Source organism: Chamaea fasciata, unplaced genomic scaffold (assembly GCF_029207755.1).
Source record: "Chamaea fasciata isolate MVZ Bird 193981 ecotype frontalis unplaced genomic scaffold, bChaFas1.0.hap1 SCAF_2, whole genome shotgun sequence".
In the NCBI taxonomy this organism is placed as follows: domain Eukaryota; kingdom Metazoa; phylum Chordata; class Aves; order Passeriformes; family Sylviidae; genus Chamaea; species Chamaea fasciata.
The window spans coordinates 56468045-56495230 of NW_027094087.1; the positions used below are offsets into that span (position 1 = coordinate 56468045).

Sequence of the window (27186 nt, forward strand, 5' to 3'; positions counted from 1 at the left end):
AAAGAATGCTTTACTTGGTCTTTTTGCTTTCTTCAGTTGTCATTTTTTTCCCAGGTAGGATAACCATTCTTCAAGACACTGACATGTTCAGTATTGTCAAGTGTTAAAATACTGTCTGTGTCTCCTGGTACCACCTGTCCTCTAGTTTATAATTTTTATAAGTATTGTATGTAAAACAGATGGATTGTCTATGATAGTTTGCCAAGACATAGTAGGTAAAATGAATTATTCAGGGTACTAACTCATTATCTTTCTTTATGTGTACAATTACATTTTGTTTTTCCCATTGACATCTGAATTCATGTGAATCTGCCATTTTTATGCACAGTTCAGACCATCTGCAATTTCTAGGTAAAAAGAATTTAATCCTAATTCTGACATTTATCCTTGATGAAATTGCCATTCCGTATTTTTCCTCCTGTTGTTATTCACTTCCACGTGCTTCCTGTAACTTCAATATTTATTTTATATGAACTGGGTGTTTTATATGTAATGTAAATATGTAAATTTCAACAGCTTTGTTTTTCCCTTGAGACTGTTCTTTTGTGTGGCTTTTATTTTACCCCGGGTAATCTGTAGTTATTTATTGGATATGTCTCATATCATATATATCTGTTGTCAACCCTGTGTGTTGAGGGGTCAGCTGAGGAGAGGGAATTTTCAGGGGCCAGTCGTTTTAACATACAACTGAATGTCTACTTCAGAATGTCTACTGAATGTATTCAAATCAAAATACGTTTGGATAAAGTTTGGAGAACTGGTTGGCAAGGAATTTTCTGCATTTCAAGCTGTATCTTACTTAAGTCCAAAAAGGTTACGTGGGATGGAAATCTTTTCAGCTAGATGGAGCACAGACTGTTACTGGAGGCCCTGAATAATACATTCTGTGCCAGCACTGAGCTGGTTTACGAGATCATATATTTAGCAGCTTTGTTGTCTGTCGTAGTTCATGTCCACAGCTGTACTAATACGATGTCTGACAGTGAAAAATTTGTTTTCAGGGAAACTTCAGTTTTACAAGATTCCTAGCTATCTTCTATTTTATGTTCTCTGAAAGCCAAACAAATAACTCCATAAAGGAGGTTCTGTTGACTTTTTGAACACAGTTCTTTGGTGATTTAGGGTTTTTGTTGTTTGATCTTTTTTTTTTTAAATACCCTAAAATGAATTTATTTTCTTAAATCAAAAATATAAAGTGGAAAGAAATTATGTTCTATAGGTGTCACTTTGAAAAGTTTTCTAGCAGCACAAGAGAACTACGTTTTGACAGATCATTTCTCCTTTGGGCGGCTATGCATGCAGAAACTCAGGCTAAATAGTAATTTTTTGTAGAATTGCCCCATCAACTGTAGGTCTTGTGCAATCACTTTTCTGAACAAAATACCTGTCTATATATAAATTTCATGGACAGCAGTAATCATGTAGAAAACCGGGATCTAATATTAAGGGTGAACAAACTAAAACAATTTTGAATTTTCCTTAAGCAACAGGTTTTGACACATCCAAAATCAAAGAACTGATCAGGAATAATTCCTTAGAACATAAGGAATCTTAAATCTTGGATTTCTTACAAGAATAATGCAGTCTACGTGTAGTTTTTCTGTTCTAGAAACCCTTTCCAGCTTTTGAGGAAGGCAAAAATCACGGGTTGCTCGGTACATCCCAGCTTGGAGAGACCAATGAAGTTTTAGTACCATTTTTACCCAGCTACAGCACTTTCTATACCTATCAGATCTCTTTGCCTTACAGATTTTGCCAGTGTTGACTATTCCATTGTATTCAATCTACCTTTTATATAAATGCCATTTGGTTAATTAATTTGAAATACAGCAGTATGACAAGAGCATCTAGTGAAGTTTTTACTAGTCCTGTCACATCAAGTTATTTTCAAAATTTGCTTGTTGTAATTATAAGTTCTAGGAAAAGAAGGTAATTTCTTCTGTGTGTATCAACCAGGGGGAGGTTGTTAAGATGTTTTCACATTTTCAGTGTGCATATATTTTTCCAGTCATTCTGCACCCTTGCTCCCTCCTGAAAGTCATTCAGGAAGCAGATTGATTGTAAGACCTTAATGCCACCAGCTTCTTCAATACTTTTAGTCTTTCTTAGACCAGATTACATGAGAGAGCAGTGAGACAGCAAAGAAAAAAATATATAATTGTCAGGCCCTGGAAGAATGAGATCCCTATTACTCTTGACAAAGAGCTTTATATTATGAACTCTGCTTTCTGTTTTATTCTGCAATTCAGACCTACATTTCCCTCTTCTTTGCTATTTATGATGATGTGCTCTGCTGCCTCAGAGAAACTAAATCATTCAGAAACAGGGAAGAGAACAAAACTTCAAAAATCTAGGAAAAAGTAGAAATCAGTTTTCCTGAGTGAAGAGAGGAGCTATTAGCAAGAAAAATCTCCAAAAAGGTGAAACAGAGTGGAAATGCTCGTTTGGGAATGCAATCTGCAATTCTGTTGCTATAAAAAAGCAGGGTGTTTGGTTAGAGCTGGTTAACATATGTTTTGTTTTAAATTTTAATAGCTATTCATGATCATCAGTAGAGTTGTTGATTTCTAGGATGTTGTCCATGGGAGTAATGTGTAAGGAATTAAAACTAAAATCCAAATCCTTGTGACAGCTGATGTTCCACTGAGCTAATGGGAAATAAGTACTGCTGATTATACGCATATCAGAGGTTATGCTACTCAGAGTCACAGAGCAAAGAGAGGGTTTCTCCAGGTTTTGCACATAAGACAGCTTGTGGCTCAAGATAAAACCAATGCTTTGCCAACAAATAATTTAGAAACCCAAATGGAAGCCTGAAGTAAAATTCTAGTTCATAGACATCTAAACTGACATTTAGTCTAGTGACTTAACTGTTTGCCTGTTTTTCTGGTTGTATGAATAAGTGTATCTAAGAATTTTGTATATGTTAAAATAGTGCATCCTGAGTGTTTTTTCCTAATGGTGTTGAATGTTGTCATTTGCCATGTAAAAGCACAATCCCGTGTGCTTGGGATTTTTTGTTGTTTTGATTTTTTTAAATCTGGATTAATTTCTCTTCTTCATTTAGGAAGAATTTTGGCTGTGTTAGCTAGGTGCAAGAACAGAAAAATGCAGAATGAAGTGAGGAAAAATGCAAAATTAATCACTCTGCAAACATTGATATCTATTGAACTTTTTAGTCAGGCAAGAAACAGGCAATGAAGACTCTCCTTGTTCTTTGACTAAGACAGCGAATTAATGAGTCTTTCCTCATTACATGCCCCAATGGCACACTGCTGGCAGCTGGCCATTTATTTGTCGGTGAGCACCAGTGATCTATAGCATCCAAACCATTTTCTGTTTGCAAAACAGTCTTTGGCTGTCTGACTGCCTTGGCAGATGGTCCAAATGCAGAATGGTGATGGAGGCTGAGTGAATGCCTGTGATTTCTGGCTTCTGGTTGCTTGAGGTTTGGTATCAATATACCATTAAGAAATCTTAAGACATCTTTCCTGAATGAGTAGCAAGGATTAAGGGATATCTGTATTCATATCCTGACTTTTCCCATAAGTTCTTAGGGGAAAAAATAAAATAAAACTAAAATTCTCTAAGTTTTACATATAGTCCAAGTGATTTTTTTTTTTTAATTTGGGATCTCTTCTTATTCTGAAAATAATATAGAGAAGAAATTAAACAAACCTTTAATATCTAGAAGTGCCAGGTTGGTTGGTGAGGAGTGGGAATATAATTGTAGGAGTAGGAACAAGCATCAAAAGATAGGATAGAAGAGACCGAGCAGATACTTTTAACAAACAGTGTAAGAAAACTTCCTTAAAGTAGACTTTGAAGATATTTATAGAAACTGGGAGAAGGAATGTCTTCTATTCTCTTGCCAAGTCCTGTAGCTGTACAATAATGTGCAGCAGCATGTAACACAGAATGCTGTTTTGATAGGAGGTCTCTTTAGGAGTAACTGGTCCCAAAGAAAAGAAGCCAAAAGTTACGAGTTTGTTAGCTTGAAGGTATCCATGACAATTAATGGAGTTGAACTGCTTTCAGTGGCTGTAAATCACTTCAGAGGAAAGAAAAAGAAAGAGAGAGAAAGAGAGAGAGAGGAAAGAAAGAAAGAAAGAAAGAAAGAAAGAAAGAAAGAAAGAAAGAAAGAAAGAAAGAAAGAAAGAAAGAAAGAAAGAAAGAAAGAAAGAAAGAAAGAAAGAAAGAAAGAAAGAAAGAAAGAAAGAAAGAAAGAAAGAAAGATTGCCCTGTCTGTATTTTGCTGTTATGCTACACTGTCACACATCAGCATTTTCTTTTCCTGTGTAAATGGGTTTTGCTATGGACCACATTTTTCTTCCTTTGATAAAAGGTACAGAAATGAGGAAATCAGACCAAGGCAAGCAAATGTGGCCTTTGAAGATGTTCCTGTCCTTTCTGTAGATTGTACTGGCCAGGAGGCAATGGGATACTCTCATGTCTGTATTCCTTTGCCTTTGTTCATGTGAGCAGTGTTAAAATAAACAAATAATTTGCAGAACTTTAATTGTGTGGTTAACGAGCCACAGTGCTTACTGTGCTTTTTCTGCTGGTCTTTTAGAAGAGTCAGCTACTGACAGAAGTTCTTTTAAGGGGTGCTGTCACAAGCTCCCTGATCCGAATAAAGCAACCAAGAGATGGTTTGGATATATCTCGCATAATTCAGACTGGAAAACTTTTCCTTTTGAGGCCGTATGATATGCACTGCTTCTTCTTTTATCATACTCCTTAGATTGTGTCTGTGTTAGTACTCCAGAAAGTTAAATTTTTTGTGATTTAGAAAGGAATTAAATATTTTAGCAAGGAAACACTTTCTGCAAGAGAGTTTTCAGTTATATTTTGTTGGAAAAAATGCAGTTGTCTAAATTATTTATTCTATATCACTTACTGGTTAATAAATGTAAAACTTCATTTGTTCCTACATTATTTGACAGACTGCCATTACCAGATCATAAGTTTATGGGCTACTGGAAAGTCGATCAGCCAGGAAATGCACAAAAGAAAATGCTGTGTCCATCAGAAACTCAAAAAATAGATGTAAAGGTTTGTCTTTAAAATTATTTTTTTATTCATGTACTGGTTTTATGTACTGGGATGTGACAAATCTAAAATGTGATTAATTTCTTCAGGAAAAAGAGCATGTACAAGGCATGGTCCTTGTCACTTTTTCTTGGAGTTTTTACACTGACTCAAAAAATTACCATTTTTGTATACCTAGCCCTCACAGTGTAGGATGTGCTTGAAAATCAGTAAGCTTGGCCTTAAGTTCTTGAAAAGAAGTATTTCTAAGGATATTGAAAATACCTTATCTGAAAAAATGTTCTAGCTGTTTTGGATGTTTGGGGATGGCCAGTTACAGGCTCCAGGTCTCAATTTTTGCCTAAAATCAGAGACTGAAAAGATAGCTGTTTTCTGTTTCTATTTGCCTGCAGCTGAAGACTTATGGGTCTTTGGCACTTTGAACCTGAACCTTTGGTACAATTTGATCTGCAGCCAAAGTTTCTAAGTCCTTTTCAGCTCTGAGTTCTTTGCTTAACTTCAGTAAATATTACTCCAGTGAGTAAGGAAAAACCTGTACTTCTAATGTGGTGTATGGATGACATTTAAACTTCATATAGTAAAAAATTGTCATATAATTTCTTTGAAACAGAAGTATTCTAGTATTTTCCTCGTATAAACTATGTTTTATCAGTACATGATGTCTCCTCATGCTACTAAGTGGTAATGGTTTCTAACCATGGAAAGACTAAAGAGGAGAGGCATGAGGTTTCTATACCGTAGAGGAAATGATAGTATGGACATTCAGAGTTTATAGGAAAAGCATTTCCTTTTCTCTTTAAGTTGTTTCGTAATAAATAAAAAATTATTTGAGAGTATTGCAACATGAAGAAGACTTCTGTATTTTCATAAAGAATGTGGAGTGGAATATTTTAGGCAGCCCTCATGTTTATTTTTTGTTTTAGGGCCCTGTGTACTTAAATATTCAAGGCTTTCCACTGGAACGACATGAAGCCAGGTCCATCAGTTTCACAGAAGAACTTGCTTTTTGGACACTGCCTTTAGATGAAATTAACTTAGTTTGCGATGTCACGGTAACAAAAGGTACAGTAAGAAAAGCTACTGACTTTTGTAATGATCTGCAATGTTACAAAGGGGTGAGATGTCCTAGAGATGAGGAAGGACTGGGCTGCCGACTTCTTAAGTGCTTGCCAATAGCCAGGGGCAGAATATAAAAGGTCAGTATGAGGGATTTCAAGTGTAGTAACAACACTCCAGTGCATTTAGAGTAGTGTGTATTTCTAGATATGCTTGCAGTAGAGTATAGGAATAATACTAGGGACTGTAATATGGGAATTAAAATTGTGGAGGATGGGAGTGAACTATAGGAATAACTTGCCTTTTCCCACTTTTTTTTTAAATAGTAGGTGAAGTACAAAAATAAACCACTGAAATTGGTGCATAATTCCACTGAGTCATTGTAAGGATATGCATCTTTCTCAAGCTAAGAGAAAGATGTGTAATTAAAGTAGAACACAACCACAAAATTGCAAGTTTATTGAATTTGTAAGTTCAACACTGCATTACTTGACAAAAAAAATCTTTGACTTTCCTCTCTCAATTCAGTGTTAATATAAATCTTTTGACTTGGAGTGTGCTGTTTTTTCCTCTGTTCTCATGCTGATTCTTTCTCACTGGACCAAACCTGCCTTAGTTACCTCTACAGCTTACGTCCCAGAGGGAATTGCACCATTGGAAATATTTAATAATGTTTTTAGGGTTCATCATTAGCATGTCTTGATGCCTTAAGCTTTTAGCTTTTATACTTTTCAGATTCTATACTGCATTAGTGTATAACTCTGAACTCCATATAAGGTGTTAGTAAGCTCTCTTCTCATTTTGGTCAGACAAAACAATCCTTCCAGGCCTGAGAACTGAGGTCACCCTCACAGCCTCAGGCCCCAAAAAGTGTGAACAAAAGTTAATTGGGGGCGGAGCAAACTGGGGGAATGTGACTTCATTACCTGAAGCTGTAATTGGACAATTAACCCCTGATATACAAATAGACCAGACTTATATTTGCCTGAAAAACGCATGACTGTCATCCACTTCGGGTGTAGCCTCTGTGAGCCTTCTGCACTGCCCAAGGTGTAGCTGTTAAAGGCCTTTAATAAATGCCTCCTTTATTCTCTAACTCTGTCTAGCCTCTGTTCTAGGTAGCTGTTCCAAGGCATCAGTCTAAACATCATTATGTATTATAAACAGATTTTAATGATCAATCTGGAATGCTGCTCTTTCTACTCATAGTCCAGTTTACAAATACATTAGCAGATTTTCACTGAAATGAAACAGAAATTAGGTAGCTTTGTATTGGTTTCAAGAATTGTCTGAAATTATTCAGGAAGGTGGTTTATGTGAAAAGTTCAGTACAATGTTTGCATTCAACCTGTGTTTAATTATTAAATACATTAATTTAAAGGGAGGATAGGATAGAGAAAGAAGAAGAAACAAGATTATAAACAAAATCAGATGAACATACTAGCAACTGGCAAACACTACAGTAATGCCTACGTACATATGTCTTGGACTACTTGTTTAGTGTTAATAGTGTTGTGGCAAGGTTCTGCCTGTTAACATTTAGTTAATATCAAGAGATCATTTCTCTTTATCTCCCTTGTCAACTGTAGTAATTTTTCAGTACTTTTTGCTGTGTCATCTGCCAAGTTTATGACATATTTTTTTCCTGAAGAGAAATACACAATGTCAGTAGCCTTTTCACTTTTCACAGAAAACTATTTCTCTTCCTTTTCAGAAGAGGAACATGGAAATGTTCTTTACGTTACTACATGCAATCCTGTTTCCCTGTACTTCATGAACGTTTCTAGTAAGACTGGATACTTTGTGGATCTTTATGACCTCTTCCCAAGAACAGTTGGAAGTGTCTGGCAACCTTTTGTGACTGCAGCACCACTGGGAAATCCACTTAAAGGTCAAGTGGTTCTACATGAAGAGGAGGTAAAAAAAATAAATTCCAGCTAAATATTTAGTTATGAGTGAAGTAGTATCATGAGGGTATGTCACTGGAGACACTACTTCTATAGACTGGACAAGGCTACCTCCTGCTGAATGTTCTCTTTTACTGTACTTGTAGCTTGGGAGTTGCCTTCAGCTTTAGTTTTTAAATGGAGATTTTCCTCTTCCACTCTTTAGCTGGACAATGTCCTCTTCTATTCTTGAAGCTGGGTTCTACCTGCTTATCTTCTCCTACTGATAGAGGGAGACTGGCTTTATGGGAGAGAGGGGGAGAGTGGGTCAAGTTCAGGAGTCTTAGTCAAACAGTGTATGTTTCCAAAGTACAGAGTAAAGTGTTTTATGTGAACTTAAGTTCTGCTTCAGTCTTGTCCCCCTTTTACTTTCAACTAATATAAATGAGATGTTTTCTGAGTCACCGAGCAAAATGTTGCTTCTATTTCCTCCATATTTGTTTTGTGAATCCTTGTATTTCTTCTTCTGTAACCTGTGAAGGAACTAGAAGGAAGACTAGGTAAGCCTTGACATCAGCAATGCAAAATGAGAACCACTAACAATTTCAGTGTTGGTTTGACTCAAATGCTTTTTTAAAGACAACTATGCATACTGGAGACTTTCCCCTACTGTCTGTGAGCTGATTGTAATATTTCTAATTCAAAACTTCTTTGCCCAGGAGTGGGAAGAGGCAACAGTATACACTGGGCAGCTGCTGTTCATTTTTTAATATTAATAATAGTTTATTATGCTACTACCAGTCATGGTTTGACATGGGCCATTATTAAATCTGGTCATTATTGTTGGCTGGTTTTCCTTTCTTTTTATTTCTTCTGTTGATTTTTCAGTAGGTGAGAGACTTCAGAAGAACCTTTCCTATGCTGAGTTGGGGTGTTTATAGTTTTAAGTAATTTCAGGTATTTCTGCAATAATGTTCCAGGAACATTTGTCAAGTGTTGATGCCACTTTCTGGTGTCAGATGCTGCAGTTAAGCTCAGTGCCTTATGGGAAACACAATTCTTATACCTTTGATAGAACTGCCTATGCAGATGCAGCTGCCTACTGGATACTTTCCAATGCAAACTGGAAACAGTATTATTCTGAGGTTACCTGCTTGTTGAGCAGCTATAGAAGTACCATTTGGGCTATATTTAGGTGCACATAGCACTTTTTTTGGTTCTAAATAATTCTTGGCTTCCTTCGGTGAAGTTGATGCAGGAAACTAAAACAGATGGCAGTCTGTCTTGTATCTAAGAGTGTTTAGAACGTCTCACACTTTTTAATATAAACCCAGCAATATTATTTGCATTCCAAATCTCCAAACTTCCTACCATTTTGTCTTTAACCAAATCACAGTGGCATCTGGTGTCAGAAATGAAGGTTATTCCGTAAAGCTTTAGGTAGTTTTCTCAGAGTCTGGTTTTGGCTGTCCTTGTGGAATATACCTTTTAGTGATGGTATGATAGATACATTTTTCACACTCTGAAATAAAATTTGTTCTGTGGAGAGACTGTGGTTGTTCAGTATCCCTTAACAGATGACTTCAGGCACACTGTAACCTCATGTTTTACTCTGACAAAGCTTAAATATTGCCAGTTTCAGACTTGCCTTTCTTGGCAAGTGCTACAGGTGAATACATCTTGATTGCAAATAAACCTGTTTTACACTGGAAAATAATATAGAATTTAAATATTCTGAATATTTTGCATTATCTTAAGCCTTTTTACTTATTTTTACCATTAAGGCAGACCATATTCACTGTTTCTGAAAATATGTTTTCATTTAACTACAAACTTGTTTGCAAAAAGTCCTATTCTTAGGGCACCATTCAAAATTAATTTTAGACTTCTTGAGAACTTAAGCATATAACTTAGACAAAAAAAAAAAATTGTTCTCTCGTATGTTGCATGCTCGTATCCATGGACTACTTTGGTAATTTATTTGGGCTTGGTTCTCAAGTGAGGCACTAAAACATAGGCTAGATGAGTGCTGCTGTTGTAGTCTTCACAGCCACTGCTATCCTTCCTGATGTTGAGGTTCCAGTGTTAGGATCTCAAGTTCTCACTGAATCACAAGAGGGAGCCATGCGGTGGAACTGTGGAAAAATCATGTTCTCTGTGCACCTGTGAAATGAGGTGGATGTTGGTGCATATGAAATTTAATCTATTATTATTGATGTTAGCAGGTAAGCATATGGTGGTCTAAGATCATGATCCAAGTACCTTCTGTATTTTCTGGGAGAATAAAGGTGACCTGAAAAGTATTTCATCTCAGCTAAAGTAGAACATGTTTAATTGCCCTCTGGAAGTGCCTCTCCCTTTCTGCTGTCTCCAGAAGGAGGCTTGGCATATAGTCAAGATGCCTACATTTGGGTGTACTAAGATCACTGGCAAGCATGCACTCAGAACTTGCAGCATTCACATGTTAAGATAAGTAGATTAGTGGCACATCTGCATTTTGAGCAAGGCTACAAGGGTTAGGTAGTTGTGCTGGAGTACATAAAAAAAACCCAAGAAAAACAAATACTATAAATAACATATTTGATGCTTTAGAGATTAATCTGTGTTTAGTTGCAAAAAGAGTAAGAAGTATTAAAAATATTTGTAGAAATAAGAACTTGCCTTTATTAAATAAAAGGGACATTTGGCAAGTGCTATTTTATAATATTCAATATAAACCGTTAATTAAACAATACCAAAAGCATTTCATTTTTTTTTCTTTTAATAAAGGTCTTTGGAGATAAATGTTCCTGACTAAGTTATAAAAAAGAACAATTCTAAATGGATGATAACCTTATTGGAAAAGATGAAATGATGATATCGTGGCTCTTCAGATAAACTTGTGTGTTTTATCTTGTTCCCAGATGTCATCCATCTAGATTCAATAGAGCCCTCCAGTGAAATAAAATGAAAAATCACCAGTTCTTCCTGTCCTTTTAAATAAAAATTTACTGAAAGTAAACTCCTCAGGAATTTAACTTAATGGCACAAGTGGGAGATTTATCTGATTTTAAGCCACATTTACATCTTCTTGGAAGAAAGGGTAGATTATTTTATTGTTCATGGTGGCCATTGGTCTCAATGAGTGCGAGCTGTTTTGACTCTATCTTTTTGTTCAGACTAAACTCATAAGCTTTGAAAGGACTCTGCAGAAATCTCAAGTAATTTCTTTGTAAGATGGGAATTGCATTAATCTTTTCAAAGCAGCAATGTCTCTGCCATCTGTCCTCCCTACAAGTACTTCAGGGCCTACTCTTATTTCCTGCTGAAGTTTGTGCCTTCCATATGCACTTTTCTTTTTGCATCTATCACTTCTACTGCTCAGGAGAACAAGTACAGACAGAAAAGGATTTTGATAACTTTTATGCATGATTTTGTATGGGGTTGTAGTAGCAAACTGCACATGGAGAATTGATTTGCTCGTAAATTAACAGCACACTTCCAGGATTTTTTACAAGCACTTTACTGTGTTGAAACGCTACGACTGGACAAACAGAGTAACCTACAGTCTGCCTCAGGGAGCACAACAGCTTTGTTCAGGCAGTGTCCTGCCAGCATCCTTTAACTCTGCTTTTATCTTTCTTGGTCAGGAAATGGGGTGGGGAGGGAGGGAAATGCTTCTCCCTGTCTCACGTGCTGCTGCAGTTCTGTCAAAGCTCTCTGATAACGAGGGAGTGAGGGAGTCTGTGGCACAGAAACTGACACAGAGATCCACCTCACTCACCATATGTAGGAGATGGCAACCATTTTTTAAAAGAAGACTTTTTTATCAGTTTGTGATCTGGAGCACTGAAGCACAAGTGAGGACCTGAATATGGAAATACCAGTAACATAGTAGTAGTAACCTCTGTAACCTGCAGTCCCCATGATATTCTGATGTATATCTTCAGAACAAAGGGTGTATTTTCTTATTTTCTTCAAAAGCTAGATCTCTTCTTTTTTATATATATTATGTAAGACTTTCCTTTTCTATGAGTACACCTTATAGTAAAGGTCTGCTTATATAGAAATGTGTGCACTTTCTGTAGAATGGGAGAAGGCTTATTTTCCACGAACACAAAGCTTATACCACTACTTGTTGTTCTCAGTTCACTGAAATCTTGAATACGGTAAAGTCTCCCAGATCACCTGGAAGACATCACTTGCATTAATTAAACACCAGTAGTCTACTTGCAAATATTTCCCTACCCATGAAGATTGTCATAAATTCTTGCACAGACTTTTTCCAGTTGAACCTGATGAACACTGTGTTTATGTTTGTATCTGTGCCTAATATTTACAGTGTCAGGATTTTTATGTTTCTATCACCGAAGGGATCCTTGGGTAGCTCTAAAAGAAAAGGTGGGACAGGAGGCAAGAGGATGTATGGTTACCCTGCCAAGCTAAGGGTGAGCCTCAGTCTGAAGCAGACTGTGTTTGCAGGCTTGCTTGCTCAGGACATGAACACTGAGGGCAGAACAGATCAAAACTGACAATGAGTTTGGGGAGAAGAATACAAGGACGTTAAACTGAGTTATTTGCACTGTCCCACTCTGAAACTTCCCCAAGCCCTCCCCTCTGTCTGCAAAACCATAAGGAACAACTTCCCATACCAGCAAAATGAAGTCACAGCCCTGTTTGGTTTAAGAACTTTTTAGGGGAAAATGCTAACTAAAATAAAAACAGAAGAAGGAAAGGGAAACTTTGTAACTAAAAATAAAGACACACCACAAGATTGGTTTTTGCATCTGTCCAGAGTTTGGAATTCCAGACATTGGGGTCGAGAGGTCACCCAAAGGTTACTTTTCTCCCAGTCAAGAACAAACAGAGCAGAATTGCACACCAACGTCTTCTCCCAGCCCACTTGAAGAGTTGCCAGAGCTGCTCTTGGATGTGTTCACAAGTGACGCAAAAATCTATTCTTAAATACAGACAGAATATACATCAGTCACTTAGCACAGAAGGAAACCATTAACATCAAAAGGGGTGGAGTAGAGAAGCTTTTTATACTACCAACTGCTCTCATAAATTTAACACTAAGTGGAAGAGTGTAATTGATTCATATGTGTTCTTTATCTCACATGGAATGCTAATGCTGTTTCAGAATTGTATAATTGAAATATGACAGAGAACCAGAATACAAAGCAAATGTCCTATTTTTTTCCCTGAACCACATTTCTATAATTTCAGTTTGTAGTACATAAGCAAGCTTCTTTTTTTAGAAATATTGAACTTGAACTGAAATTCCCAAATGCTCCAAATAGCATGATAATATTTTAAATACTTTACCATATTTAGTTTCAAATTACTGTCATTATTAAAGTTAACTCTCACAAATATTTCTAGTGAAAGTATGAAGAGTACCCAAAAAGAACAAAACTGCTGTGACTCAGATTGTTTGTATTTGTTTTATTTAGGGGAATTTGTGGGAATTTATGTTTTACTTCCTTAACGTCTATTGTGCGTTATTGCACATGTTGTACGTAGGCAGTTTACTTTTAGTAAGTCCTTGCAGAACCTAATGTCCTTGCAGAACTGAATGTTTCCTTGAATGGCAAACAAAAAATTGAACACAAGGCTTAATTAACTTATTCCTTTGTACCTTTTGAATGTCATTTGATGCAGTTAAGGTTGGCCCTGAATGACTATTGTCTTGAATTCTTAGTTAAACACATTAGGAGCAGCTATAGTACTTGGCCAAAAGAAATGTTTAAAAACCCTTCATCACTTGATAGCATGTGTTGACCCTTGGGCATCAAGTAACAAATGGGAAATCTGAAGAAGTTCAAAATTTATCACACCATTTTTTCATGTGATACATGGAGATTTGCACCATCCCATCTGCTTCTGGTCTCCATCCTTTTGAGTCATCCTGCTGTCATCCAATAGCTGTCCTATCTCTGACACTATAAGCTGTCAAAGAGTGCAGGTCACACAAGTATCGTCACACCTTGGGATATTTAAGTATCCCAAATATGGAGCATCTGATATGGTGTATCAGAAGTATGGACTTGGAGAGAAAGTCCATTTCTTCTTTCACCAGTTTGTCACCTTCAGTGGGACTTAAGCAATAGGTACAACAGAAAATTGGTAAGAAAACATGAAAACTGAAATGAAATATTTTAGTAACTTGACAGAACTAATTGGTACGTCTCTTATCTGTAGCTGCATCTTCGACACGTAAGCCATACTAGTCCAGTTCCTAGAGGTTATTTATGCAGAAGTGAATGTGAGATGTATAGAAGAAATGCTGTGGAAAAACTGTAATATCATTCCAGCCCGTGCATGAACTTAACCTCTTCAATTCAGCTTCTCCACGAGCTTTGAAATGAACCAAGAAAATCTAGCTTACGTTTTGCGACAAAATCCAGATCGTCTTTTCAAATGTCCTGAGTGGCTCGAGTTGCAAAAGTGCTTCAGATAGATTTGTTATCTCTTAAATGAGCTTGAGATGTACATGGATCTGCTTTTCATTTACAGAGCAATGTTGTTTTGTTGCTGGATACAAGCAACGGTGCCCTTCGCCGACTTTTGCTCTCACCAGATGCTCAAGACTCTCCTAAGAGAACATCTTGGTGGAGCAACAAAGAAGACATGGTGAGGAATAACACCTGCCCTTATTTTACTAAGTTTTTTTAAAAGCAAATGTCAGTATTGGAAAAACAGGATCATTCAATTTTTCCTGGTTTTACACCCAAGCATTTAATTGTTTACTCTTACGTATGTTTAAATATCTTACACATAAAATAGCATTATCATGGAATGTTGATATATAAAATATAAATAAATTTTTTGAAAATGTGTGTCTTTAAAATACCCCTTTTTAGGGCTAGAACTGGAATTAGTGGAACATTTTGTTACAATGAATTATGTCCAAAATAATGAACTCAGTTATTATAGAATTTATGACTAGGAACAAGGCAAGCTAGATAGGATTCTGAGAGGTAATTAAAGCTGTGGATTCTTCTAAGTACAAAGAAAAAAACCAGTACACTTTCAGAGGAGTCAAACTCACTGGGACAAGTCTAACGAATACTAATTATCCTATGACGTATTTCTATACAGAGCAACTACAAAATGTGCCGGGAGTTTTCACACAAAAACTGGCTGGTATTCTACAAAGAAACAGGGTGAGAGTAAATTATACCCTTGTATTAAATTGATTTACATCAGATCTCCTTGTATATATCCCTATCTGATAATTATTTTCTTGGCTTCCAATTTTATAGAAACCACCTTATTGTACTGGATGTATTGGAGGGTCAAACTCATACCATCTCACTTCCAATCAGTCTGAAATCTGTTTTCCTGGTGGCTGAAGACCGGTGGCTCTTGGTGGAAAACGAAACAAATAAGTTAGTTCAGCCTGGTTTTCTTGATGGTATTTGCTATTTGTGTCTCATTTGTGTTCAGGAGTTTCACTTCTGGTCTCAAAGTGTTTTTTTCTGTTTGTGAAACTGGCTGGACTTAAAAAGTGGGTGTTCAAGATGCAGATTTGTTGTGGTGAAAATGCAGGTAGACATTTGGAGTAGGAAATGAAGAGGATATTCCAGCCTCTGAAAGTCTAGACTAGAGCTGATCATATACGTTTTAATACTAATTTTACTGAGGTGATATTGATCTTTAAAAATAAGGATGTTGGTGGACCTGTCTCTGGAAATACAGACATGTTGTCCAGAGTTAGTGCCTACTTCCTTTACTTTCATGGTCACATGAAGAAAATGTTACTCTGCTGTCTCGTTTTTATAAATGCACAGAAAATGAAAGTGTAAATAGTTACCAGAAGACAAATCTGCCACTTTCTGGCCTACCCTTTCCTATCTCACGGATGTTTGGGAAATTATATTTAATTTTAGCAAAAGGTGTTGATAAACTTGTTTATATAAATGTAGATTGTTTTCACTGTTTCAGAAGACAAAAGTCCTTGTTTAGGAGTGACAAGTTTAATCAGGAATTATTACAAACGCGCATCTTTTACAGGAAATTTCTTTTAACCAAGCGTGCCCATATGGAAGCTCAAGACAGTGAGGTTTGCCAGCTGCATGCATTGAGTGAAGAGCCAGCTGACATGGGATTTGGCTTAACAACAGGTACTGAATGCAAGCTTGGCTAGTTCATTTTTTTTGTGTGTTCTTTTTGTCATTTCTGTTTGCAGCTGCATAAACAGGACTCTTTAAAGGTCTGAGTAACAACCTCTGATTCTGTTTTTTCCCCCCCCTTATCATGTTTGGTTAATAATAACAGCTTTTCTCAAGGCATGGCACATTCCATGCTCAAACTTCAAGTTGTTTGAATAAATCATCTTGTTTCATTGTAGTATTCAAGACCCTCAGTCATGGAATTTCATCAAGCAGACGAGCATGCTGACTGGAAAAGGAAAAAAGATGATTAGGCAGGAATTAGAACAGGAATAGGAGGGAACAAATATACTAATGATTCCAGGCTGTAGACTGTTGCAGGTCTGCTACTCACACTCAGGTGAGCTAGGAAATATTTGCCAACCCTTAGAAAAATACAAACCACTCACTGTTAAAACAGAAGTCACAGTTTCTGTAGTTCTGTTGATAGTGTGCAGGAGGCCGTCACACTTGTGTTAAAAGATAGGGGGAATTTAATCAGTAAAATTCCCAGATGGTGCTAGACATTGAGGCATGTCTTAGGTAACAGTAAGGCAGAAATCTGCAGTGGTTGTCAGTCTGCCTGTTAAGATCTGTCTGTCTTCAAATCTGATAACATTTTCAACGCTAAGCATTTGATCATGGTGCACAACATCTTCAGTCTGCTTGGTTTAATAAGACTGCAAGTACATGTGCATCCCACTTAAGAATTCATAGGTTTTGGTCATTATGTATCAGACAAACAGAGAAACCACTTTATATCTCTTCAAGAAGGAACAAGTTTTGTTCTGGTTCTTGTGGCTAGCATAAATAAGAAAAAGGAGATTAACATAAAGTGTAAACATGGTACAAACAAATGTTATTGACAAATAATAGGGCTTCGTTTACATAAACAGCAAGCAGGTGGATACCAAAAACTAACCATAGCCTAAATATCCAGAATCCTTTTTAAGTCTTGTACAGTTTACTCTACCAACTTATCAAGCGCTATCAGAGCACAGTAGTTTCCTTCCTCTTACTACCTTATTTAGAAAACATTCTGGAGTATCATTCCTCAGATGGATAGAAATGTTATTATAATTTCCAGTCTCAAAGTATCTGTGGGCAGTTTATTGCTGCATGCTTTCTGTACTATTTTTATCCTTTGTTATCTTGTTTCTTCTCTTCCATTCTGAAATATTATCATATCCCCTGTCCACCTTTTTCCAAATCATCCAGCAAACCCCAAATGTAACATCTTCAGCCTGTTCCTGCAATTTGAGGTAGAAACTGTGGCAGGAGAACTAAAAAAAGGTAAACCAGTGTGGGTTTACTGCTGACCCAGACTTTTTATCCTTTGAGGGAGGAAAGATTTTCTCCCACTGCCATATAAACAAGACAGTCTTGTGCCCATCGAAGTGAAAACAGTGCAGAACTAAAGATAGCAGGTTCTGACTGTGTTGGTAATTTGAGGCAAGGTAAAGGGCTCTCACAGATGCACAGAATAAAATTCAATTTTTCTTAGCTTAAAGACAAAGAAAACCGGACCATTATTTAAAAGAAATGCTTTGCAAACAACATTATTTAAATTGCAAAGACAGCGAGAGAGTCACCAAGAAATGTCACAATGACACATACCTATGCAAACCTATGTTTTGCCTTTTGGTGCATTTGTATTACAACAATTTTCAATGAGATCACATGCTGTTCTGTTCTATTCCATAGGCTTCCTGCCTCATGTGTACAGCAGAGGACAAAATTAAGTGGTATAGGCAACTACAAAGCTACTATTTCCTGATTTTAACTTGACTTTACAAAAATAGGATTACTTCCTTCTCCTCTGTGTTATAGTATACTATAATCAGATCTTCTGCTTTTTAGTAATTTTATGCTCAAAGTAATAGCCAGTGTTCAATGCTCAGCACTCTTACACTTAATATAATTTCCTATTGCACATCTGGATTTAATTACTTTCATTTTGTTTAATTTTTCTGTTTAGTGTCAGAATTGTGTGTGCCTCATGCAGTTTCAACTGACCAGCTATCTTCAGAAAACCTCACTGCAGCTGTGGGACAAAAGATCAGCTCCCCCAACAGGATCTTCTCAGATGAGCATAATTATGCTACAATTGTTATTGGTTTCCCAGACCTCTTGGTAAATACTCAGCAGTATTGTACAGTGAAATAACGTGGTCTCATTTATTCTGTAACCTGTTAAGTACCTGTTTACTAAATGATTTGGAAAAAGAAGGGAATGACAGCAAGGGACAAATTCATGTACTATACACCATTTGTTATGGTAATCTAATCTAGAGGGTTGTCAGTAGTATTTTAGGTAGTAAAAATGGGACAATACAATATCTAGCACAGACAAAATTCATTTTTGGTGAGCTCTGTACAGTGCTGGCTAGAGTAATATTTTCTAAATAGTGTTTTTACAGTTTTTTAATTAAGCATAACCTCTGAGAAGAAGTATATCAGTATATTTTTGAATTGTTCAGTGTGAACTTCTTGCCCAGTGTGCAGCAAGTAACAAGACTCAATTAAGGAAAAAGAAAAAAAGATACAGAAAATTATAGCAGAACTATAAATCCTCTACACTACTGAATAACGTAGCTAAGTGTAAATACTGCATGTAAGTATGCTCACTGTCATGACACAGTTAGAAAAGGACCAGAAAAGAAAGTGAAACTTAGCAATCTAATGACTTGGGCTGTTGCAAGGAGTAAAGGCAAACACAGGGAAAATACAAGCAGTATGTTTAATTCTTTGGATCTTTTTTATATTTACCACCTAATGGTACATAAAAAGGGTAATGCTTATGGAATAAATAATTGTGTGTCATGTTTATTTGTTAAATTGGGGCAAATTAGAAAATGTAACTGTTACTAGACATGAATTTTGGGAAAGCCAAATGACAGAAGAAAATTCTTTGCAATCCAAAATTATTCAAAAACATGTTTTTGTCAGTAAGACCGTCTTTGCAATTAGCTTTTGAGTTTTCCTTGGTTTGATTTTATAATACCAGATGGTTTATTCAAGCTTTTTGTATTACTTGCAATAGATGTGAGTTTATTGCTGGCAAAGTTTATTGTGGTCTAGTGGAGGGAGCACTAAAGAAGCTGCACACTTCAATACTAACACACCAGTGTGGGTGATGAGGCATTTTTGGCTCTGCCTGATTTAGAATGAGGTACCATCTTTCCTCAGACATAGTTTGAGATATCCATGTGAATTTCAAAGCGGGAGTGCTGAGGGTGGGTGTGAGAGTGATGGGGCAAAACTTCAGGTTCAGTGTTTAGTGCTGGTGGTGTAGGTGTTTAGTATGAACAGGGTATCTGAGTTCTTTTTTGTAACAGCAATGCTCAGTTTACCAAACACTGAGACCTTCGCGATGAGGTTTTTTGCCAGGAGCTTTCAACCACAGTGAGAGATGAAGCCACTGGCTTTTATGTGGAGACGTACACTTAAATCTCTGAACCTGGAGCTAAGTCCCAGTCTTATTGCTTAACATCGAATTTATTAATGAAATACCTGTTTGCGTTTATCTATATTAGTAGAAATCTAACAGTTCGATTCCAAATTAGGTTATTTCAATGCTTTTGGTTCCTGGTTCAAAAAAAAAGAAGATGATTCAACTTCAGATCTTCAGAGCATCCTGATGCCTAAAACTCACGTAGATGGTTTGTTGGTTTTCACCCCTGCAGGAGTTTTTGATGACAAAATAATCCGGGCCATTCTTTGTCATGTGGTAGCATCAGAAGCAACCACAATTGCTACATTTGATTTGAAATTACATAAGAAGTGGAACTTATCAAGAAGTGTTTGTTCTTAGATTTAATAATAGTAATGTTTTCTTCAGTCGGCACCTTCTCTTTTGCAGTCTCCCAGTGAAGTGTATAGCTGGAAAAGAAACTCCTCTCTGAGTCACAAACGTGCTTCTCCTTCTGATCCATTTTATTATGGAGCCCAGAGGAAAACAGGAGCTGCAAAACAAACCAATTGTGTTACTTTATTGGCTTCTAATCAAATAGTCCGAATTTTAGCACCTGGAGATGTGCCTCTGAAAGACATTTACCCAAAAGGTAAGAGGTTCATATACTTGTGCTGCAACACACTTGTTTTTTGTTTTGCAATCTGCTATCACTCATTAATTTTTCCAGAATGTTCTTAAATAGTCACAGAGCAGGTATTTGAGAAGGAATGAGTGCAGTTGCACATAGTTTTAAAATTAATTGGAATCATATTAGCATGCTAAATTTTACTTCTCAGGAATTAACAGGGTGTCTGCTGTAGATATCTCAGTAGATGGGATTTCCCTCTCTCTGCAGAGGAAAGCCAGTAATAGAATATGGCCATTCCAGTTCAGCAATTGGCCTTCACCAGTATTTCTAGCTTCTGCTCAGTGTCACACAGAGATGCAGTGATAAACCTGTTGTATGACTAACTCAGAATTCTATCCCCAGCAGGAACAATAGGAGAGGTTATTTTGGGAATGCATGTGAGGCTGTCTGCTTCTTTGTCTTTCTCTTCACACTTTCTCAATATTTGCACTTGTTTTGCTGGGGATGTTGCAGAGGACATCCCTGCCTCAGTCTTTAGATCTCCTTTTATGGACCTATTGTCCACAAGTTTATCTGGTGCCTCTTTGAACCTGTGCACCTCCACAGCAAGCTCACAAGTTCATGATCTTTTGTGATATACTGATCTCTTACCAGGTTTATCAGGTCCTCCTTTTCTAGCATTGTAGGCTTGGGTGAGTAACAATTCTGCATTCACCTTAACCATCACCTTCAGTCACTCCTTCCTTCTCTCTAAACTGAAGAACCCAGACTATTTAGTTCTTCTCCTGTCCAAGAGAATGTTGCATGAGTGACATTCACATGCAGCAAAACCGTCCTCTATTCTGACGTTAATAAAGCAGGTGTAGACTACAGATCATCAGGCATTTTTGTGCTGCCATGCCAAGCTTTCTGTTATCATTATAACTTTAGCTTCTTCAGCCAATAACTGAAAATATACCAATTAGTGTTAAATAACAGTGTTTGTGAGTTTTGCATTAAAATTACCTTTAGAAATCTCCAAAGTTTACTATCAAAAGAGAAAATGCCCAAAATATTTGTGTTTGGTAGAATAGCTTGATTTCATCAGCACAAGAAGCTATTCCTGATTTGATCTCTGTGTGAACTCTCTGTCCCAGAATAAACATTTTATTCCAAATTAACTCAAACAGAATGAATGATCTAATCTGCCTGTCCTCATTTAACACCCATCAACTTCCCTATGTAGAGAAATTCTTTTTATTACCAAGAGGATAAAACATTTACTTGACTAAAGAAGCTAAGTGACGGATATCAACAAGGCAGAAAACTTCAGTTACCTTCTTTTGTAACTGAAGGAAAGATTACCTCTTAAAAAGATTAAACTTAATAAAATTAGTTGGAGTTAGAATCTTGGAACTAATTATACAACTTCAGGCTGTAATCTTCTCATACTTTATAAACTGCAGAAGGGTCAGACTGGGTCACTCTTTTTTTCAGGCCTTCACAGAAAAAAAAAATCTGAATCTGAAGTAGATGTTTTAGAAGGTAAATCTTCTGAGCTTTTGTTAAAATCAGTTTAGTAATTTGGGAGTAAGGGAGGTATCTTCCCTCAGTCCTTCCAAATGATACCTAAATTGAGATCTTGACTGCTATTTTTAAAAGCCTTTTAAGTTGCTGTGCTATGTAACACCTTGTATTGCTAGTTTATTATGATTAAAAACCAGGGGACATTCTTCATGAGTCCAGGATACCAGTAACCTGAGCATATTATCAGTCTGAGAATTGGCTTCTGTCTGACTAAGCAGTTTAATTTTCTTTCTCAGCTCTGACAAAATGTATTTATCAATAAGGATTGATAGCTTTAAATGTATAGAAAATTGTGTGAGGTTTATACAGCGTTTTATGGCCATTCAAGTTGAAAGATTTCATGCCTTGAAGATCATTATCATTGATTTTTCTTTTTGGAGTGATGTTTTAATTTATGAATTGTGAAGACTAATTTTAACTGAGCCATATTTAATATAACCTTACTGTTTTGATTAAATAGGACCTGAGCAAGATTCTTGGGTTTCTGTACCATAACCTTTTTCAGGACTTTTTCAAGATATTTCCATTTATCAGTTAATTGCTGGATTTTCTAGTGAAGGAGGAGCTATGAGGAAAATCCTCTGGTGACCTGTGCTCCCCAGCATGTCACAAAAAAAAAAAATTTAAAATAAATTTGTACTAAGGTAACACTGCTGATAATAGTGGTTATTATTCATGGTAGGAAGGATTTAGCATGAAGAATTACAAGAAGATCTACAATTCTGAATGCAATAGAAATACAGGTGAAATTCAGTATAGATGAGTATGTGGAGGAAGAAAAATATCCTAATTCTGCATCAAAAAAAGATGGGGATCATGAGAACGTCTTAGAAACGTTATTTTGCTTTCACGATAGATGGTTTCATTAAGATAGGAATTCAACTGCTAGCTTAGTTCAACTTGATAGCTCAGTAACACTTGAAAAAAGCAAATCAGATGTTAAAAATTACTATGGAAGAAACAGAAAAAGCAGGGAACTTCTTCGTGCTGTTGTACAAATCCACGTGTCCATAACACTGTTCAGTTTTGGTCTTCATCTCAAGGTTGGAGAAGGCTGAACTGAGATAAGTTCAGAAAAAGACAACAAGGATGTGCAAGATTGCATTGGTCAACCCTCCAGTGTATGAAGACAAGATCAGGAAAGGGACTTACGGTAGAGTTCTACAAAAACATGTATGGCATGAAGATGTGGAAAAAAACAACCATTTTGCACTCAGTGCCAGAGTTGGGGAGCAGCTAATGAAGCCATTAGGAACTTCATCAAAATGAACAAGATGTAGTTCTTCATAGAGTACTGACCTGTGAAACCACTTCCCAAAGGATGTTGGGAATGCTGAAATGTGGATCCAAAAGAAATCTGGACAAACTCCTGGAAAGTTAACTAAATACATAGATATAAAAATATAGACACCACATTCAGTTTAAGAAGCCCCTAGATTGGAACTGGTTGGTGACTTGAGGAAAATACCATAGTGCACTTGTTTGTTTTTACACGTTTCAAGCATCTAACTACTCTTGGTGACAGGATACTGGATTAGAGGAACCTAGTATTGCCCTTATTATGGTACAAATCAAAAATATTTCCAAGTGAAAAAGAGAAGCATGTGTCTTTGTGCTCACTTGGAAGGTGAGATAATAAGGTACTAGCCCTTATGAGGCCCATTTGAGATTCTGTTCTTGCAACACTCTCTGCTGGGCTGTTATTTCTTTTGGAGTTTGCCTCTCAGTCTCACTAATTGACAGAATATTTGATTGAATACACATTTAACTGCTACCAATTGCTGCTTAACAGTCATGGTCCCTTGAAATTCAGTGTTGCTTATTTCTAATGGGGCTCCATTGTTTCTGGATTGGAAACCTGTAGTTACTTACCTATGGAAGTTGTGTCCTTCCCTGGGAGATGGTAAAGTGAAGCAAAGGTATCCTGCTATGTGAAATCAAGTATGTATCAGTCCCTTGAAGTTCTTGCACTATTGTCTTCTTTTGCCTTTGAGAAGTTGTTCTATATTTTTGATTTTGTTTCCATATCTATCAGATTTTCTTTCTCATCTTCTTGGACAAATGGTCAGTTCTGGCATACGGCCTTCCATTTCTATTAATAATTCAAAGTACTCAGCCAAACTCTAGCATACTCCAATATGTATTACTGAAGCTATTCCAGGAACAATAAGCAAAGAAATAATTGCCTATATATTTTATTGGAACTGTAAACCAAATTATAGTTATACTTGAAAAGAAATTACAACAAGTAATAATTTCCCCAAAGAGATAGATGTATGGCAAATAGATGTATGGACACAAAATATAAACACAGAGAAGAGATCATGGCAACATCCAGCAAAGAAGAATTAATGTTTATTCTAAAAACAAGACTGTAGAGATGAGGGACTACTTGAGATCAAATATTTACTTGGATTCTCAGCACTTTCTATATAGATGAACATAAAATAACAGCCTATTACTGAATGTGTATCTCTGTGAGTATGACATTAACTGGAACAACATGCAGTGTAACACACAATGTTACCAAAATAGCCTTGACACATCATTTGGTCCACCTGTTTATATTGGGACTGGATGACATGTGTAGTCTCTTCTTAATTGATGTTTTTCAAACAATTGGTCTATTGCATTGCTTCATTCTCCTTGTATAAGAAAAGCTTTTAGGATATCCATCTTTTCTTTCTCTAAACAAAACTGAATACTTCATGTCACCTTCACTCACTCAGGATAATATTGCTCTCTTCATAACAAACTTCTCAATAGGATTGGATGTGTTTTTTTTTTTTTTAAAAAAAAACCCCTCTGTTTAGACAAAAGAAAAAAAATCTTGCACTTGTCCTTATTTGTCCATTTATCTGTTCTGACCACTTTGTCATCTTCAGGACTATTTCATGTCACAGAATCACAGAATGGGTAAGGTTGGAAGGGACCACTTGAGGTCATCTGATCCAATCTCCCTGCTCAGCGGGGTCCTCTAGAGTATGTTATTCAGGATTGTGTCCAAACAGTTCCTCTCCAGGGAAGGAAACTATACAACCTCTCTGGACATCCAGTTCCAGTGCTTGGTCATCATCACAGTAAAGGAGATTTTCCTCATGTTCAGGTGCAACTTTCTGTGCATCATTTTCTATCTGTTGCCTCTTGTCCTATTGCTTGGCACCACAGAGCAAAGCCTGGTCCATCCTCTAACACCCTCCCTTTAGATACTGACAGACATTGGTGAGGTCCTTTCTCAGTTTTCTTTTCTTGAGGCTGAGCAGGCCCTGGTCCCTCAGCCTTTCCTCATAAGAGGTTTGCTCCAATCTCATCATCTTCATAGCCCTCCTCTGGACCCGTTCCAGAAGCTCCAGAGGAGCCCAGAACTAAATATTGTGTCTGTTTTCCTCAAAGTTTGATGTCTGGAGTGGTCCATAGCTGTTCTTCTCAGTCAGGCTTTGGCAAGAGAGGAACTGCACTTGTTCATGTCTGATGTTCATGTTTCATTGTCAAGATTTTTGGCTGCAGTTCTGGGGCCTAGCCAGCAGTTCTTGTATAGCATTTTAACATTTGATTACCTTTTTGTCCACTTCCTACTCTACAATCCTTTGTCTTTATATTGTCTTTGTTTGATTTGTATTTTTTCTCTAATTTATTAACTTAATTTTTAATTCCTATCCCAAAGTTTTACCCTTTCTAGTTCAGTGTCTGCCCTTGTTCTAGATCTTCATCAGATTTTTTTAATGTGTATCTTATTCTTCATTACTAACAAAAGAGAGAGAGAGCACAGTTTAAAACAGTAACAAAATCTAGGGGAAACCAAAAGTGGTCTTTGGCCCACAAACCTGCATTTTTCCAGACCTTTTCCCCCTGTTTCTGATGCATTTGATATTCCCATTTTTATGAAGGTGAGTAAAGTTAGTAGATATGCTGCAGTAGGCATGTATACTATCAATATATAAATACACTGGATATGCATAAAGTGCTGCTGTGAGTTGTTCTGTGTGGTCCTTTGAATATTAGATCTCCTTATGCTGCTGATCTTACTGGTCATTTCTCTGTGTGCTCTATGTGAGCATCAACACTTCTACAGGTAAGGTCAGACTCCGTCTTTCAAGGAGGTGAAAGGTAGTTGTTTCAGAGGAAAATCTAAACTTGCTTTCATCCATTTTGTACCCATACTGGGCAGTGGGATTCAGTCTTGTGGTTTCTTTTCTGAAGAACTGCTTCAATTTACTCCACACAGATGAAAGTCAGCTCCTAGCTGGAAGCCACTTCTGAGCCCAGGCACGGTGTACTCATAAGTTGGCAAAAGCCAGTGTAGGCACATAAACACAAATTTATTTCTGAGGGAAGGACCTTATAATAGGTGTATTCATTAAACTGTCCATAAATAAAATATTTAATGCTTGATAGTCTAGGGCCTATAAGTTATAAAATCTTTGGATATTGAGGATCTGCCTCCAAAAAATGTGGTTCAATTTCAGGGAACAGTGTTTAGGTTAGTATTACTGAGATATTTTCAAGTGGAAGTCATAAACACAATGTTTTGAAATGTTCCTCAATATGCTTTTAAAGTCAGATATACAACTGACACTATCTTCAGTGACAGATCAAAGCAGTGAGTTAAGGATTGCAGTAATGTTTGAATAGTGCTTTTGTGAGCAGAGCTATATTTGTGTGTAATTTTGACATTTGCCATACAAATACATTGTTCTTTTCTGACTGTGACTGTCTGATTACTCACTATTGTAATAATAAAACTATTCCTTATTTGCAAGGTATATATTCCTGAATTGACTATGAAAGCTTATCATTTTCTGACAGGTACTGTATAATAAAATGTTTAAATTTAATCTGCTAAATGCAAATGCAATAACCAGTTAATCATGCAGCTGGAAAATAACATGTTTGTTTGTTTTCAGATGTCACTCCTCCACCAGCTGCTGGATACTTGGAAGTAACAGATCTTAATTCAAAGAAAATCAAATACATTGCAATTCCTAGGTAACTGATTTTATTGATTAGAGCACTGTCATCTTAGAGAAGAGCAAAGAGAGTTTAGTGTCTATTATTACTTCAGGATAAGCATATATTTCTTTTGATGTGGAAAGTAAGACTAATTCATACCTAGTGTAAAATTCTGCAAACATTGCAGTATATTTTTGTCAATATTATTTATCTGTTTTTACTAGGTAATGCCAGTGAAAGTGTAGCAATTAATTAGTAAATATGACAGGTAGCTTTGTCTTCTGATTTTCATTACCTTTGTTCCTTCCCCCTCTTCCATCCACTTTATTCACCCTCTTTCATTATCATTTGCAGTCTTTGTTTTCTTTTCCTTTTTCCCTATCCTTAAGATCTGAGAAAGACAGGCAAAATGATTCAGTACTAGGTGTTAGGAAACTGGGAATCAAGTTCTGGTCCTATATAAAATTCACTTAGAAAATAACTTGAGCTCTTCTGTGAT

The 27186-nt window shown here is 36.6% G+C and overlaps 1 protein-coding gene across 2 annotated transcripts in view; it reads left to right on the forward strand.

The window, feature by feature from the left end:
• VWA8 (von Willebrand factor A domain containing 8) overlaps positions 1–27186 on the forward strand; it is a 183203-nt gene that overhangs the window by 112586 nt on the left and 43431 nt on the right. For both annotated transcript variants that reach the window (XM_066176231.1, XM_066176232.1), the window contains exons 27-36: positions 4947–5055; positions 5976–6114; positions 7823–8025; positions 14493–14609; positions 15078–15142; positions 15242–15367; positions 15993–16102; positions 18108–18262; positions 19991–20192; positions 26642–26723. In XM_066176231.1, the coding sequence (XP_066032328.1) occupies positions 4947–5055; positions 5976–6114; positions 7823–8025; positions 14493–14609; positions 15078–15142; positions 15242–15367; positions 15993–16102; positions 18108–18262; positions 19991–20192; positions 26642–26723 (1308 nt within the window). The remainder of the gene's footprint in view (positions 1–4946; positions 5056–5975; positions 6115–7822; positions 8026–14492; positions 14610–15077; positions 15143–15241; positions 15368–15992; positions 16103–18107; positions 18263–19990; positions 20193–26641; positions 26724–27186) is intronic.